Source organism: Podarcis cretensis, assembly GCF_951804945.1.
Source record: "Podarcis cretensis genome assembly, chromosome: 1".
Taxonomy (NCBI): domain Eukaryota; kingdom Metazoa; phylum Chordata; class Lepidosauria; order Squamata; family Lacertidae; genus Podarcis; species Podarcis cretensis.
Window position 1 is genome coordinate 140,675,835 of NC_137170.1, and position 17,541 is coordinate 140,693,375.

At 45.2% G+C, this 17,541-nt stretch overlaps 1 protein-coding gene and 1 long non-coding RNA gene across 14 annotated transcripts in view; one reads left to right on the forward strand and one right to left on the reverse strand.

The window, feature by feature from the left end:
* Positions 1-12,546, reverse strand: part of UNC80 (unc-80 homolog, NALCN channel complex subunit) — a 197,931-nt gene extending 185,385 nt beyond the window's left edge. For 11 of the 13 annotated variants that reach the window (XM_079974817.1, XM_079974825.1, XM_079974823.1 and 8 more), the window contains exons 1-4: positions 12,012-12,546; positions 9,021-9,069; positions 1,508-1,664; positions 400-710 (exon numbers count right to left, since the gene is read on the reverse strand). In XM_079974817.1, the coding sequence (XP_079830943.1) occupies positions 400-710; positions 1,508-1,664; positions 9,021-9,069; positions 12,012-12,103 (609 nt within the window). In that variant the 5' untranslated portion in view covers positions 12,104-12,546. The remainder of the gene's footprint in view (positions 1-399; positions 711-1,507; positions 1,665-9,020; positions 9,070-12,011) is intronic. The other 2 variants (XM_079974816.1, XM_079974824.1) reach the window with 1 other exon arrangement.
* The window catches only part of LOC307220561, a 320,367-nt gene that overhangs the window by 25,578 nt on the left and 277,248 nt on the right, over positions 1-17,541 (forward strand). The window lies entirely within an intron of this gene.

A 17,541-nucleotide genomic window follows, 5' to 3' on the forward strand; every position in this document is an offset into this window, starting at 1 on the left:
AAAGGGGTTGCTTACAAGGACTCTGCTACACCCTCCATTTGATATCCTAAAAGAAAAGTTTCTGTGAGATACCATAGGAATGCCAGACATGAAAGATAAGATGGAATGGTTGCCCTTGTGGGTCCAGGCCTCCTCCAGAATCCTCCACAGCAGGATTTGGAGGGTTGTCTGACTTGAGCTTCCATGCTTCTGTCTGTATAAGTATGAGTGAACCTGAGGGAAATAAAGCAGGGACAAGGGGAACTCTGGGAGTGGTGATGGAATCAGAGTGTCCCACAACACTGGAGATCTAGGAAGGAAACACAGTAGCCACTTCTGGACATTGTAAGTAAGTAATTCAATACTTTCTAGGCATGGGACAAGCAGAAGTGTTGACGAGCCTTTACTTTAAGCACTTACTTTGATCCTATGAACTAGCGGAGCAAACAAGAATACAAAGAGCTCCACTGTGGCCATTGAATTCTGAAAGAACTTCCTCCTGTTGTTCTCCTCCTCTTCATTGGTGCTGTCATGCCTTGGATGCCCTGGAGATCCCTGGTTTTCAATCTGGTGGATGAAAGCGCTGCTGCTCCCTCTCCAGCTCGATGCCCTGTCTCCGCCTCCTCCTCCTCCAAAGCGGTCATTGCTGCAGTCTTGAGGAGCTTCTAGCAGCATCCAGTGCAGAGTATGAAGCAGCTTCGTTTCTGCAACACCAAGTTTATCCTGATGTCCTAGATGAGAAAACACAGCAAGACGTTCTGGGTCTTCCCATGCACTGTTTTTGGATTTTGTCTTCTGGTGATATATTAGTTTTGCTATGGCTTATGGCTGGGCAACATTTACCGTATTTTTCGCTCTATAACACGCACCAGACCATAACACGCACGTAGTTTTTAGAGGAGGAAAACAAGAAAAAAAATATTCTAAACGAAATAGTGGATATATGATTTTTGTGGTTCATGCTGTGGCCACAGACATGTGATCTGACAGTGAGTTTGGAGTAGCCCAATCTAAAAATCCTGAGGATCCATGTGGATCCATGCTTTGTAACCACGGAGGAGGGAAGGAAGGGGAACCATGGATCCTCTGCTCACGACTGCAGCAGATCCCCCCGCCACCCGCAGGCATTCGCTCCATAACACGCACAGACATTTCCCCTTACTTTCTAGGAGGAAAAAAGTGAGTGTTATGGTGCAAAAAATACGGTATTTTACTACTACACTACTAAAACTACTACTGCGATATAATTAATTGAAAGTTTAAATGTTCTCCTCCAGACCAAGGCCATGGGCTGTTACAATGTTCAGTCTTTATCTAGAAGTTCTCTCTAGCTTCCCCTCCCCCCATAATTGGATAGGTGTGTGTGTGTGTGTGTGTCATTCTGCTCAATCACAACCAACTGAAATCAAAAGGGGTAGGTAAATGCATCCCTTAGCCACAGCTTATCCTGCTTTGAGAACCATCAGTTTAAACTAGACGGAACATAATTAGGTTTTTAGCATAATAGCATCCTAACATGCGCACTGACCTAACTTGTTCCGATTGGAAAGCAGTGTCGCCGTGCAGTGAAGAACATGTGGTAAGGCAGCTTGGACCAGTTCCCAGCGAGAAATGCTCTGGATGGCTTCAGAAAGGGCCGGTGAAAGACCGTGCAACTTATTCTCAACCAAAACTCTTTCAAAGGACTAAAATGAAGGAGGAAAAAGAAAAAAAACAATCCTATTACACGTTCTTGAAAGACTGAACATTTCTGCTTTGTATGAAAATAGTACCATACGTAAATTTAATGAGGACAGTTCCATTCTTCACACAGGAAGTCTGATTGGCCCACATTGCAATGGTGGACAGTGGGCACATTATCTCTGGAAACCATGTGCACATGCATGGAAACCCTATTCAGCCCATTGCTCCTAGATTTAAGTACAGAGGGCTGACACACATCTGTCAATATGTCAGGAACTTCTGGGCCCTTGTTGGACTCCCATGAGCAGCCAGGTCTTGGCTAATGGTCAGAGCTGATGAAAGTTGTAAGGGGTTGTACTTTTGTTTGTTTTGTTTGTTTCATGCATTTTGTATTTTCATGCTGTAAACCACCCTGTGATTCTTGGGTGAAGGGTGGTATATCAATTTGCGTGGACAGGCGGAGTCCCCAGATCCCACGCGGTCCCCCCCCCCGTCATGTGGAATAACGACTTAAGACAACGTGCTATGGGATTAAATTGGCCACAACTTTATTAAATTTCAAATGTGGGTAGACCTTGGCTCAGGCATTGGGCGTTCTCCCTCCCCAGTCCCCAGCCAGGGACCTAGGGAGCATCAGGGTTATCCAGTGTGTGTGGGGGGGGAATGGGCCGGCTCTGGAGAACATATGTTCAAGCAGAGATAGCCGCCCCCGTTACGCCACCACTGCAGGGGAGAGCAATGACGACCTTTCGGCGTATGGTCAAAGCCTCCCTTCAGAAACCCCTTTAACGGGGAACCCTGGTATCACCGCCGCAAAGAGGAAGATGGACTAAAGGATTCCGCCCAAGGCCTGATACCGCCAAAGTTGTGACGTTTTGCTACGGGAAAGGCGAAACCTGCCAATGCAGGGAAATTCCTTTCCGGCCCTTTAACAGCGACCTTAACGTAGCAGCGCCTGCATACCTGTGAAGAAAAGTTAACCTGCAAAACCTGTGAAGAAAAGTTAACCTGCAAAATAAGACATTAACTGAGGGTGGGTAGGGTGGGAGAAGCTCTGGAGCCAAGTGAGGATTCCCAGGTAAGATCCTCCCTCTATTGTGTGGGCAGGTAATCCCTCCCCTACCTGGCCTGGTCTCCTTGGCAATGCTTCCCCCAGGTGGGATTGGACAACTGACTGAGGTAGGCGGAGACCTCCAGGTATCCCACCTGAGGGAAGGCAAAGCCAAGCCTATGCTGTTGGAGCCGCTCCAGATCTAGGGGCTGCGCGCGTCCCCGCAAAGGGCGCCCCCCGTTTTAGGCGGGGAGCGGTCATTAATTAACATCAACAGCAGCAGCAGCAGCAGTGTTTGCATTTGCTTGGCACTGTCCTAAGATGTTTTTGTGAAAGGATAAAAGCCCAACCATTCAAAGTGCTGTTTTTGACCTAAAAACTTCACAGGGCAGTTCACAAAATAAAAATGCAAAATGAGAATAGAAAAAACCTAAAAAGACAAAAACTAACCAATAACCCCCTTTCCTCAATGATTTAGAAGAACCACTTATACCCTTCTTCAAGGCCTGTCTATAAGGCCAGTTTTGTTGGCTGGCACAAGAAACAGGCTTTTCTGTGGAGGTCCAAGATTATGTAACCGTGGAGGCCCCGCCCCAACTCTGCAAATTTTAAAGCGGGTGTTTTAAACCTTTTTTTTTTGGGGGGGGACTAGCTTTTTCCTAATCTATGCCTTTATTTAATGAGTGAGAGCTGTTTTAGAATGTGTAGCATTTTAAAGTGCTGAATCTGTTCTGCCTGCTGTTTTATTTATTTTTAACCAGGCTATGTTTTTAAATTATTATGTACTGCCGCCATTTAAATTGCCTAGTTTTCAATGGTATTGTGTGCCTAGTTTTCAATGGTATTGTGTGCCTGTTTTCAATGGTATTGTGTTCATTGATATGTAAAGCTGCCTCTGTGTGGGCAACTTCACAAAAGGCAGCTTATAAATAAGTTTATAATTAAACAAATCAGACTTTGATTGAAAATCGGCCTGTCAGTGCTGAAATTTTGATTGCTAGCAAGTGTAAATAACCCCCCCAAAAAACCTTCAGTTAAAGAACAGCTACCAGGAAGCCACTGTGGGGTAGCATAAATGGATAAATCAATGGTCTCCACAGAGGCGCCAACTCCTAGGGGCCGAGGGGGCTTTGCCCCCAATAAAATATTTGAGGGGGCTATCCTCGCCAAGTTGATGGGCATTGCCATTCAAATTGTGTGTGCGCACCATGTCACGTGATCAATTATGTGGGGCAGGGCTTACCTGCCCCCCCAATCTTTTATTCAAGTTGGCACCCCTGAGTCTCCCCTTGTTTCCTTTTGAAACAAATTTATAAGGTGTAATAGAAAAGAACATTTTGAGCTTACCCACACTTTTTTTCAGCAATTTGTTTTAACACTCCATGACCGAACATTTCTCTTTTTTTTGTCCCAGACCTTTCCCCATAAAAACCTGCTCTTGAAAGCTGATTTGGAGCAAACATCAGTTTTCATTTTCCATGGTTTGTCACTTGCTCTGATTGAGCCTTAAAGAGCAGGTTTTTGCAGGAAAAGCTCTAGGCTAAAAATAAACAGGGTGCTCGGACTTAGAGCTTTAAATCATGGATTGTGACTGGAAAGAGTGGGGGAAAGTAAGTGTGGACAAGCCCTTTGCTTGCTTTTTAAACACAGGATAGCGTGTTTGAACAAGGCTTTTCATTCATGCAAGACTCTCATATAATAATCAGCAGGGAATAGTAGCAATACTTGGTTAAGAAATTTTCAGGACATTTTAAAACTGCAATGTCGCCATGGATAGCTCAGTTGGTTGGAGCATGTTGTTGATAATGCCAATGTTGCAGGACATAAAGGACAGCTGCCTATTCCTGCATTACAGGGGGTTGGACTAGATGATCCTCTATCATTCTATGAAAGACTTATTTTATGTATGTCCTTTCAAACCATCTGTACCACTTTTTTAGGTAACAATGAAGTGTCCTGATTCTAAATCAGGCATCTCCAAACTTGGCCCTCCAGATGTTTTGGGACTACAACTTCCATCATTCCTAGCTAACAGGACAGTGGTCAGGAAACTGTAGTTCTTAATGTAAAAAAAGGGCCAGGTTCCATCCTGCTCTGGGGGGGAGTAATTGTTGGAACTGAGGTCAGTGGGGAAGTTGGAAGGGGCTTAGGGAGCAGTGGCAGAGGCTGGTGTCTGAAAGGAAGTTGGAGATCCAGCTCAGGAGCTGATATCACTGGAGCAAAGAGTCGAGGGAGGAAATATGAGAGCAAGACAGCCTTCAAGAAAGCTGCTGTAAGTAACAGCATTGTTCATTATGAACTTGAGGTGGTAGCTATTGCTGGACCAAGTTAAAGACCATAGGTGCAATCCTGAGAGAATCCTGAAAAACTCCAGATTGCAGGAGGTATGGGTCACTAAGGCGATTACTGTGTTATGGTTCCTCCTGAGTCCTCTGATTCAGACCAGGAGTGCGAGGCACCTGAGGATGAGAACTCAGAGTGTGAAGAGAAGGGGATCAGACTATGCTGCAGAGACCACTTGATGAAGCTCCCCACCCCACCCTGCACCTAGATAAGCCTGGAACCGGCAAGGCGAGAAACACAAGGACTGATCCTTCCCAGCTTGCTAGGACAGAGCAGGAGAGTTCAGAGGAAGACACAGGCTTAGGGATTGATGGCACATCAAGAGATGAGAAGAGACTTTTCCCACCCCCAGGAGGTATACCTGTCTTCAGATAAGGAATAAACTTGTTAGAACATGTTCACAGCTCCCATGCAAACTCCTGAACCTTGGCTTGTGATTTTGGACCAGATTTGTTGATGCTACTCCTTTGCCTTCTAAGAGCACCTGGACTTTCCTAGTTTGTACCATTAGACTGTTATAATAAAAGTTTACTTTTTTAAAACTTACAAGTTAATGCTTATGGGGGTCTGGACAGACTGCTTGTGAAGTCCTCTGGGTATAGTGCATTAACTGGCAAGGGAGCACTATAGGGTAATTGCCAAGGGTTTGATTTGGGGTGAAAAAGCAACCTTACATAGGCAGCTTCTTAAAGGGACAGTAACCCTATTGTGTATGTGGGCGCTATTTAATTATACAGTAACTAAGTGAAACCACAAGCGTTATAAGTAATCCTTTAAATAAACTTCATAGTATTAATATTGCAATTAAGCATCAATAAAGTTGTAATGTATTGTTTTAAACAGAATACTGTGGTTGGTTTTGTCCCACATTCATTCATAGCTACTGAAAGTTTAACTATTATAGGAAAACAGGAAGATATTGAGTTATATGGTGGCCGATGAGACAAAGGAGGGGGGGAAATCTCTATATTTTTGGGTTGGGTTGGAAAGTACAGCATTAAAAGTGACCTCCAAATACAGCACAATACATCAACAAATTCAGCAAAAGGGATGTGTCTAAAAATAGTGCACCATCACACACTTCAATGGCTTCAACTTGGCAACTCAGATTCTAAAAATACACGGGACACTACTGAATTTTATAAGACCGTTACAATCTTAAAGAAAAGGACTTTGTCTCCTTGACATTTAGGAAATTACAGTGTCAATAGAACAAAAGATTGGAGAGCAGGGCAGAAAGCACTGACAGAGCCAGGAAGAACATTTCCACATGATGATACACAGCAAAGAGCTCCAATATCTAGCTTGGGAAGCATGTTTTGGATGTAGTTACCGTATATACTCGAGTATAAGCCGACTTTTTCAGCACATTTTTTATGCTGAAAAAGCCCCCCTCGACTTATACTTGAGTGAGGCGGCAGTGGTGGGATGAGCAGCCCGCTGGTCCTACCACCGCCACCTGCCTCTCGCAAGGCCAGGTACAGGAAGCCGCAGATGGGAGAGGCGCTGTGCTGTGCCTCTCCCAACCGCGGCTCCTATGCCTGCTCTTGTGAGCGGCAGAGGCGGCGGCGGAGGGACGAGCGGCCCAAAAGGAGCCCTTTTGGGCTGCTTGTTCTTCCTCCATCGCTGCCACCGCCACCAGGTTTGTGATGTGGTGAATGGGTTTATACTCGAGTCAATAAGTTTCCCCAGGTTTTTGTGCTAAAATTAGGTGCCTTGGCTTATATTCGGGTCTGCTTATACTCAAGTATATACAATATGTTCTGATTGATTAAATGAAAAGGCTACAGCAAGGCTTGTTAATAGAGGGCTTGCTTCTGAAATACACTGGTAAGTCAGAAGCACGAGAGAAGAGGTCCAACACTCAATGCCCTTGGAGGTGATGTAGTAGCTCGGAAGCTAGAGCAGAACGGAAATGTAGTAACTGGTTGCCTCTCCCCAGCAATGCTCTGCATTGATGGGAAGCCTCCTCCCAGGTCTCTTACTCTGCTCCATACTCCAGTGCAGGGGAAGCATGTAGTGCCCTCCAAATATTGATGAACTACCATACCCATCATCCCTGACCATTGGCCATTCTGACTGGGGCTGATTGTGAGTGCTGGTCCATCAATGTCTGTAGGACACAACATTGACAATCTGTGCTCTAGAAGCGCTTTGACACATTTTGTGGAAAGTTAAAAGTGTAGGTCCAAGTGGTCTGTGCCAGAGTCCTCATGCTACCCTCACCTTCCCACTCCATCTCCTACATACTGTGTAGTATCAAAGCAATATTAGCATAATGGAGGACTGCATGAATAATACTGCCACTGCTCCCTCTTCTCATCCATGTACTTGGAGTAGGGTAATGGACTGTGACTGTAAAAAGCAAGCTAGCAAATGAGCTCCCTAAAAGGAATTTATGATCGTATTTCAGTGGCATTATGAACGCAGGGAGACCATATTTAGTTAAGCTAATAGCATACTAATAAGAACATAATGGGAGCAAATTATGAAAGCAAATCACAAGAGTTGTTCTCCTGATAGCTGGGACCCTCTCTCCAACATTTGGAATACAGTTTGGGAAGATTATGTCCTCCAGCTGGTGACTGAAAGCAGGTGATGTTTTGGAGCCAGTCTGCAACTTGAATGGACAGGAAGAGAGAAAAATTCAGAGAGTGAGAGTCCGGGTTGTTTGAAAGTGAAGCACCTTGAGTTGCAATGGTTCTCCCCAGAACTCTGAAACATGATCAGCAGATTAACTGCCTCCTGTAGGAGTGTCTGTCTGTTTTTGTTTTTATATGTGGAGAAATGTGAAGACCAAAAGATAATTTCATTTCAATTCACACATCAGTCCAGGGTGTGTGAATCAGGTCAGTTTGCTCAAAAATGCAGACCAAAACAAAATCCTCTACAAGGGAAGCTAACTAGGATGCTTTGTCCTGACATGCTTGGGGAGGAGTGTTTGATATGGAAGAGTGCATTGAAACATTAATTCCCACAACCCCACATTTCAGCTGTGTGAAACAGTATAGCATAGCAACAGTTGTGAATTTTCTGCTTGTACCTGTCAGAATTCAAGAACTTTGAGAAAGTGAGGAAAATAGTGTTTTCTTCAAATGATATATAAAGCATGAGCAGTAAATGATTTATTTGCTCTACAGGAGTGATTCAATAAATCAAGGTCATATGCTAGAAGCCTGAAAAGAAATGGGTCATATTTCTTTGAAGTAGCATTTGTAGCTGTGCCAACTGAACAGAAGAGCATAGGGAGTCAAAACTCATGCATTAAGCTAGAGGGCATCATTCATAGTATGTCTGATGAGGTCCAGCAAACACAACAAGGCATAACCATCTGCATCAGTGATATGTGATTGACATGAGGTGCTGATATCTTATATTAGCAAAAGCCAGAACCAAAAGGCTTCAAGAACAACTGAGTTCATTAAATCATAAAATTGTAGAGTTGGGAAGGACCTCAAGAGTCGTCTAGTGCAACCCGCTGAACTGCAGGAATCTCAACCATAGCATCCCTGACAGATGGCCATCCAGCCTCTGCTTTAAAACCTCCACTGAAGGAGAGTCCACCACATTCCTAGGGGGTTGTGCCACTGCCAAACTGCTTTTACTGCCAGAAAGTTCTTCCTGATGTTATAAAACCTCTGTACTAGCCTGACAGGGATTCTGCAATGGATATGAGCACACACCCTCTGCAATCTTCATGCTCAGAATCTCATCTGTCAGAATTATATTGATTTTGCCAGTACATAATAATGGAAACTTTTTTTGTATAAAACAGCTAACAGTGTGAATCATGATAATAAATTTATATATAGTAATATTGGTTTGTACTTAGCTACTTTTGCCATGGTAAGGCAAGTGCTACATTTGGGCCATTGAGCTTAACAAAAGTCTGCCAGTTTCCTTTACTAAAATTAAGGAAATGCATGCAAATCCGTATATATATAAAAAATTGAAAGTCACATACCACACATGAAGCTTCATATTGTTTTCCCAGTTTGGGCCTCAAAAATGCACTGAGGGGAGAAAAAAGAAGCTTGTCAAAGGAATGGTCATAGGTACATAACACAATTAAACATGTTGAATTACAATGAAGGTTACAATGGCATAATTACTTACGACACTGTGGCTATATAAATAAATCACACGCCAAGGTCCCAAGGAAACTGCATGTTACAAAGCTGACAAATAGCCCCATGTGGCTGCATCTGAGAGATTTCTGCAGGGGCTACAGTAAGTACTAGAGACAGAGGGATTTCCCTTTCCCAACAGTACATGGTACATGTCAGGGTGGGGAGGGCTGACGCTAAAGAAAAGCAAGGGAGACCCATTCAATCAGAGGCTTCAATTTTGGGAGTCTCAGGATGAATATGTGCAGTGTAGGTGAGTGGACAGCAGTGGTAACCCACTCATAACAGTCATCCAGCAGGCCTGGGAAATGTTTATGACAGCCTTCCCCAAGCTGCCATCTTCTTTAAGTTTTTGGACTACAACTCCCATCAGCCCCAGCCAGCATATGGAGGGCACCAGTCTGCGGAAGGCTGGTTTAGGATGCTGTGGCAATGCAGGTGCAAGGAAAGGTGACTAGTACTGGGATCTAATGTGAGGTGGAACCCATTGTAAACTCTCCTCTATATGCCTAAGGCATGGCCTGCTCTGTAGGATCAGTCCAATAATAAAGAAGTCAATATTGTTTTCATACGAGAAGAAGATAATGCAACACTTAAACAAACTTACCGGTAATTGAAAAATGTCAAATGAGTTATAGTGTGAGATGATACTAAAAAGTCCCCTTTCCAAACTCACACAATACAGCCCCTTGCCTCATTTAATGCCTGAGGCCCAGGTAGCTGAAGCACCAACTTCTTGAACATGAAGACATTGGTTAATTTCATTTTCTGAAGTCTTGCCTCCTTTCTCAGTGGTGGTGAGGGGTTTTTCCTGGGGGGGGGCAGGTTTTTTTTTTTTGGGGGGGGGACGGAAGATGCCCCTGTCTGTATAACACTCTCTCTAGGGATGTTCCCCAGTCTCCTTCACTATATTTTTTTTAAGCACCAGATGCAAACAATTCCATTTATGAAGGCCTTTGATGGACTATAATTATATACTCCAGATGGCTCGGTATCTCAACTCCCAGCTCCACTAAAGGTGTGGAGGAAGAGATCTTTTGAATATATCTATGGCAAAGTGATGCTTTTTGTTTTGTTTGTCTGAGCTTATAAAGGCAAATGAAACAATAAACAATAATTTTCTGAAGTTAACAAATATTCTATACTATATTCATAAATATACTAAGCATTATCCAGTCAAAGTGAAACACCTTTCAATCTCATTGATTTTAATGGATTATTTAACGATGTGTTCAGAATCAGATTTATCTGACTGGAAGCAATGGGATGTATAAGTGATACCAATTGTAGTTATATATTTATATATTTACATCTGATGTTGCATGGCTTTAATTTCATTGTACTTTAAAAAATATAATTTCGTTTGTGTGTAAATCATAGTAAACTGACATTTTCCATGCTTTATCTCAGAAAGTCTTCAGGATTCCATTTCAATGTAAGGTTATGCTGTGAAGTAGTGAACAACAAAATTGTGCAAAGTGACTTAAACATGCTATAAATTGAATAAATTCATTATAATATTTATAGCCCTCCCTTCACTGCAAGCAATCTCATGATGAGTCACGTTCAAATAAATACAATGAGTTGTATCTAATGTTAGTTATACTAAGAGTAAGCCCACCAAAGTTATTAAATCTAAGTCTAATCATTAATACTTATTAATTTAATAGGGTCTCTTTTGAGTAGAAGTGCCATTGGTTTTACAACCCAATACAAACAGATACAATAAAATCAGACAATAAAACAATAAAACTACCTCAACCTGAATAACTTAATTTGCTTCATCTAACAATGCCAGGTAGCTCAGCATGTCAACACCCAGCTCCACTAAAGGCCTGGAGGAAGAAATGGGTTTACATCTGGCAGCAGAAGCTAAATAATGCTGTACTTCAGGGGAAATAGCATTCCACCCCCAGGGTACAAGCACCAAAAAGGCTCCTCACTGAGCTAAAGCACCACAGGTGTCACTTGGTGATTGAATGACAAGAAGAGCCTTGCTGGTAGGTCTTAAATCTTGAGCAGGAAAATGCTGAGAGGCATTCTTTCATAGAACTGGGTCCTAAGTCATTCAGGACTTTGTACATAAACACTAAAACCTCAATTGGGCTCAGAAGCATGTAGGCAGCCAGTGAAAAACTCTTCAGAATTGTTCTCTGGTTCCAAGCAGCTGCACAGGTCAACACACTGACCATCGCCTTTGCAACAACTGCAGATTCTGAACAGTCTTTAAGGGCAGCCCCCCCCCCAGTGCATTACAGTCATCTAACCTGGAGGTTGCTACAGCAGGGTATACTGTAGCCAGGCTTATTTCTATGCAGGAACAGCCATAGCTGGTGAACTAGCCTATTCCACAAGCCCAGCATTCACCACAATCTGAAGCAAAAGCTTGTTGCTGTGCCATAGTGGCAGTGGGAGAGCATCACCGCTCAAAGGCAGATGCATAGCTTGATAGCTTGCTTCAGGGGTTTCTTCTCCTGGACTGTGCTGCTCACAGGGACGACTGATGTAACCGGTTCTACAGACCAGTGTGGCTCACCGAGGGGACTGGCAGAGCTGCTGTGAAGCCTTTGGGTCTGACTGCAGCTGGAGGACGGCATCAGGTGCCAGGGAGGGGGAGAAAACGTGGAAGCACCTTAATTCTAAAAAACAAGCGCGAAGTACCCCTTATAGCACGCAGCACTCTTATCAGAAAAGGAAAAAGCCTCAGCCCTCTTGATTTGACGGCGAGCCCTTTTGCTGTTGCAAGAGGAGGAGGCACTTGTTTGCGGGTCGCCAGCCTTTCCATCCCCAACGAGGCTTCGCAGGTAGCGCCCCCTACTCTCTCTTACCTGGTTTGCCTCCATAGGAAGGTCTGGATGGGCAGCGGGACCCCTCGGCCGCTCTCCTGGTCATGGCCTTCCGAGCTCTTCCTCTTCACCATGGTGCCGGCTCGCCTGGCCGCAACAGCTGCTGCTAGTCCATCGCTCGGCTCCGCCGGCAGCCTGCCCCTGCCTCCGGCTCTGCTGGTTGCAAAATGGCTGCAGAAGCGGCAGAAGCAGCCAAGCAGCGGGGGGAGGAAAATCAGCGCCGCTCGCGGGGAGGCGGCGGCAGCCAAGGACAAGAGGATGCCTGCAGTGCGCCGGCGTCCTTCGCCCTTTCAGCACCTCCCCCCGTGGACAGCGACCGGCGCGGAGCGACGTGAGCCCGAGATGCCAAGGGGACCAGGCGAAGCTGCCAGGCGCCGACCCCGCCGGTGCCAGCCTCCCAGGGCCACGGGGCACACAGCAGACCCCCCAGTTTGGGCGCCCCCTCGCCTACTTATAGCCACAAACTGTTAAGTTCATCCCACAAAGAGACCCAACACGTCATGTCCCAAAGCTTCACCCCCCTCGCGCGCTTTATTTCCAGTGAGTAATAGTTCCCAGCCCTTGCTAGATTGTCGCAAGGTAATCGTCCATCTGCCAATCCGACCATATTTTTTTTTCGAAAGAGGGGAAATAAATCAGATGCAGAAAGCTAGATCTGTGAAGCAATTGGAGGCGCTTGCTTCCAAAGGAAGACTTCACTACCTTCAGGGTCGCAGTCACTTTTTTATTTACTTTATTTATTTTATTTTTTTAGAATGGGTCTAGGAAAGAGGGTGTTCATGAAGGGTGAGGGCACTCTCCTGTTTCAGATCCTTCAAACACAGAATTGGATTTGCCCTAACTTAGGTCCCATTGATTCCAACTTTCTCTAGCTCAAGATGTTTCTAATGAGTTCAATGGGCAATCACCTCATTTCGGTGTTTGGATCACATTATAGGCCTGTTTAAGGAATTTCCCATCCAACTAAAAAGCACAGTTGAATAATAATTATTATTATTATTATTATTATTATTATTATTAATTATTAATTATTAATTATTATTATTTATACCCCGCCCATCTGGCTGGGCCTCCCCAGCCACTCTGGGCGGCTTTCAAAAGAATATTAAAATACTATGATACATCAAACATTAAAAGCATCCCTAAACAGGGCTGCCTTCAGATGTCTTCTAAAAGTCTGGTAGTTGTTGTTCTCTTTGACATCTGGTGGGAGGGCATTCCACAGGGAGGGCGCCACTACCGATAAAGCCCTCTGCCTGGTTCCCTGTAACTTGGCTTCTCGAAGTGAGGGAACCGCCAGAAGGCCCTCGGTGCTGGACCTCAGTGTCCGGGTAGAACGATGGGGGTGGAGACGCTCCTTCAGGTATACTGGACCGAGGCCGTTTAGGGCTTTAAAGGTCAGCACCAACACATTGAATTGTGCTCGGAAACGTACTGGGAGCCAATGTAGGTCTTTCAAGACCGGTGTTATATGGTCTCAGCGGCCGCTCCCTGTCACCAGTCTGGCTGCTGCGTTCTGGATTAGTTGTAGTTTCCGGGTCACCTTCAAAGGTAGCCCCACGTAGAGTGCATTGCAGTAGTCCAAGCGGGAGATAACCAGAGCATGCACCACTCTGGCGAGGCAGTCCACAGGCAGATAGGGTCTCAGCCTGCGTACCAGATGGAGCTCGTACACAGCTGCCCTGGACACGGATTTAACCTGTGCCTCCATGGACAGCTGTGAGTCCAAAATGACTCCCAGGCTGCGCACCTGGTCCTTCAGGGGCACAGTTACCCCATTCAGGACCAGGGAGTCCTCCACACCTGCCCGCCTCCTGTCCCCCAGAAACAGTACTTCTGTCTTGTCAGGATTCAATCTCAATCTGTTAGCCGCCATCCATCCTCCAACTGCCTCCAGACACTCACACAGGACCGTCACCGCCTTCACTGGTTCTGATTTGAAAGAGAGGTAGAGCTGGGTATCATCCGCATACTGATGAACACCCAGCCCAAACCCCCTGATGATCTCTCCCAGTGGCTGCATGTAGATGTTGAAAAGCATGGGGGAGAGGACAGAACCCTGAGGTACCCCACAAGTGAGAGCCCAGGGGTCTGAACACTCATCCCCCACCACCACTTTCTGAACACGGCCCAGGAGGAAGGAGCGGAACCACTGTATGACAGTGCCCCCAGCTCCCAGCCCCTCAAGACGGTCCAGAAGGATGTTATGGTCGATGGTATCAAACGCCGCTGAGAGATCCAGCAGAACTAGGAAACAGCTCTCACCTTTGTCCCTAGCCTGCCGGAGATCATCAACCAGTGCGACCAAGGCAGTTTCAGTCCCATGATGAGGCCTGAATCCCAACTGGAAGGGATCCAAATGGTCTGCTTCTTCCAGGCGTGCCTGGAGTTGTTCAGCAACCACTCGCTCAATCACCTTGCCCAAGAATGGAAGATTTGAGACTGGGCGATAGTTGGCCATCGTGGCCGCATCTAAAGATGGTTTTTTAAGAAGTGGTAACCGCCTCTTTCAGCGGGTCTGGGAAGGCTCCCTCACGGAGGGAAGCATTCACCACCCCACGAAGCCCATCGCCCAGTCCTTCCCGGCTAGCTTTTATAAGCCAGGATGGGCAAGGATCAAGGAGACAGGTGGTTGGTTTCACTCGTCCAAGCAGCCTGTCCACATCCTCGGAGGTAACAGACTGGAACTGATCCCATGCAATTTGACCAGACAGGACTCTAGCACTCTCCCGCCCCGGCCCTGCTCCCACGGTGGCGTTTACCTCTTCCCGAATCTGAGCGACTTTATCTGCAAAAAACTTTGCAAAATCATTGCAGGAGATCATGTGGCCCGTACTGGGCCCCGATGTAGCAGGTGGTTCCGCTAAATTGCGGACCACCTGAAAAAGTCTCCTGCTGCTGTTTTCTGCAGATGCAATAGAGGCGGTGAAGAAAGTCTTCTTCGCCGTCGCTACCGCCACTTGGTAGGCTTGACATTGAGCTCTAACCTGTGTCCGGTCAGCTTCAGAATGAGTTATCCGCCACCGGCGCTCTAGCCGTCTCAACGATTGTTTCATTGCCCTCAGATCCATGGAAAACCACGGGGCTCTCCGGGCTCCATGCAATTGGAGAGGGCGCTTCGGAGCCAAACAGTCAATAGCCCTGGTTAACTCCACATTCCAGCGGGCCACCAGGGAATCAGCTGAAAGGCCATCAACATGGGATAAAGCATCCCCTACCACTCTCTGGAAACCATTTGGATCCATTAAGTGGTGGGGGCGGACCATCCGAATCGGTCCCACCTCCCTGCAGAGGGGAAGGGTCGCGGAGAAGTCCAGTTGCACCAGGAAGTGATTTGACCATGGCACTTCTTTTGTTTCACTTTTAGTTAGTGTCAGGTCACCAACATCCGTAGAGGTAAACACCAGGTCCAAGGCATGTCCGCGGCTATGGGTTGGGCCAAACTTATTCAGGGACAGCCCCATGGAGGCCATGCTTTCCACGAAGTCCCGAGCGGCCCCTTGTAAGGTCGTGTCGGCATGGATATTAAAATCCCCTAGGACAACCAAACTAGGCGTCTCCAGGAGAACATCCGCCACGACCTGAAGCAGCTCGGGCAGGGAATCCTTGGTGCAGCGGGGAGGTCGGTACACCAAAAGGAATCCTGTACTGCCCCTATTGCCCAACTTCCAGAACATGCACTCAGAGAACTGGGTCTTCCCAATAGGACGCCTGGTGCAAACTAATGACTTCCTAAAAATCACTGCAACCCCCCCTCCCCGCCCACAAGGCCTGGGTTGCTGTGCGTAAGAGAAACCTGGTGGACAAGCAGCGGCAAGAACAGGCCCATCTGCTTCATTCAACCAAGTCTCTGTTACACATGCCAGGTCAAATCCTCCATCCATGATCAGGTCATGGATGGCAGTGGTCTTATGAATCATTGACCTGGCATTGCACAGCAGCACCTTCAGGTCATGTGGGTATCCCTTGCTGATTCTAGTATCCATCTGGTCAGGACCAGACCTGGAGGCAGGGATAGTCCTCAGACAACGACTAAACCTGCCTCCTCTGTAATGACATGGTCTGGTCTTAGCGTAACTCCTCCTCCTACCCGAGATCACTGAGATCGGTTGTCCCAACGCATCCCCCCCTGTGGAACATGCCGCAGCCATTTTGTTGGCTGGGACCCACTCCCCGGCAGCCCTGACCCCTCCCCTTAAGAACAAAATAAAAATAAAAATAAAAATAAAAATAAAAATAAAAATAAAAATAAAAATAAAAATAAAAATAAAAATAAAAATAAAAATAAAAATAAAAATAAAAATAAAAATAAAAATAAAAATAAAAATAAAAATAATTTATTTGTACACCGCCCTCCCCAGCAGAAGCCAGGCTCAGAGCGCCTAACATCATACAGATAACACAGTATACATGAATTATTTGTTATGTGGAATGAATTTTATTACTCTATAACATCTGAATCAAGAGCAGCTGCACATGTCCTAAACTGGTGCCTGAATGCAATCATAGGCTGGATTAGAGCTAATAAATTGTTGAGTCATGACAAGGAGGTTTTATAAGATGGAGTGCTGACAAGAAGCAGTGGACAGTTCCCAGGTCTGGCAATTGGGTTAAACAGCTGCTCTGGATGGGATTGCACTCTCCTTGAAAGAGCAGGTGTGGAGTTTGGAGGTCCTCCTAGATCTATCACTGCCATTATAACCAATCAATTAATCACCTTCCACCTATGCCCCCAATATATAAAATATATATTTAAACATTGTGTGCAAACATAACAAACACACAAACATAATGCAAGTTTAAAACAATACAAAACTACCCACCCTGGAAGAATGGCAGATGAAGGTGATGGACTATATGGAATTGGCGGAAATGACTGGCAGAATCCGAGACCAGGGAGAAGAGTTGGTGGAAGAAGATTGGAAGAAATTTAAAGACTATTTACAGAAACACTGTAAAATTAATGAATGTTAAAATGATGTCGGAATGAAATGAAGCGGTTTTAGTAATAAGGTTAAATAGGAATATGTAAAAATGGATTGATATTAGATGAAAATATAATGCTATAATATGTGAAGATAAAGAACTAAAATAAAACAAAGAGGGTAAGGATTTGCTGAACTAACTATTTGAACTGGAATACAAAAAAGGGAGGTGTGAGGAAGTCATGATAATAAGTAAATGAATTGTAAGATATAGAAAGAGGGACTTATTTTTAACTGTTTTTATTTTTTCTGTAATTTGTATTTTTTGTTTTTTGTTTTTATCATCTTTGTAACCTTTTTTTATTGAAATTTTAATAAATATTATTTAAAAAAACAAACAAAATGGACATCTATATGGCAGGGACCTATTGAGCAAGTTGGAAAAGTTTTGTCAGAACAAAAATGTATTCAGCTGTTTCTGGAAAGCACAAAGAAGGCAGCCTGGAATGGTCAAAAATTGCCTTGCTTTTGTGAAATCACTTCTTAAATTTCTGGGTATGCATCCCAGGAGATGTCTTTTGTCTTTT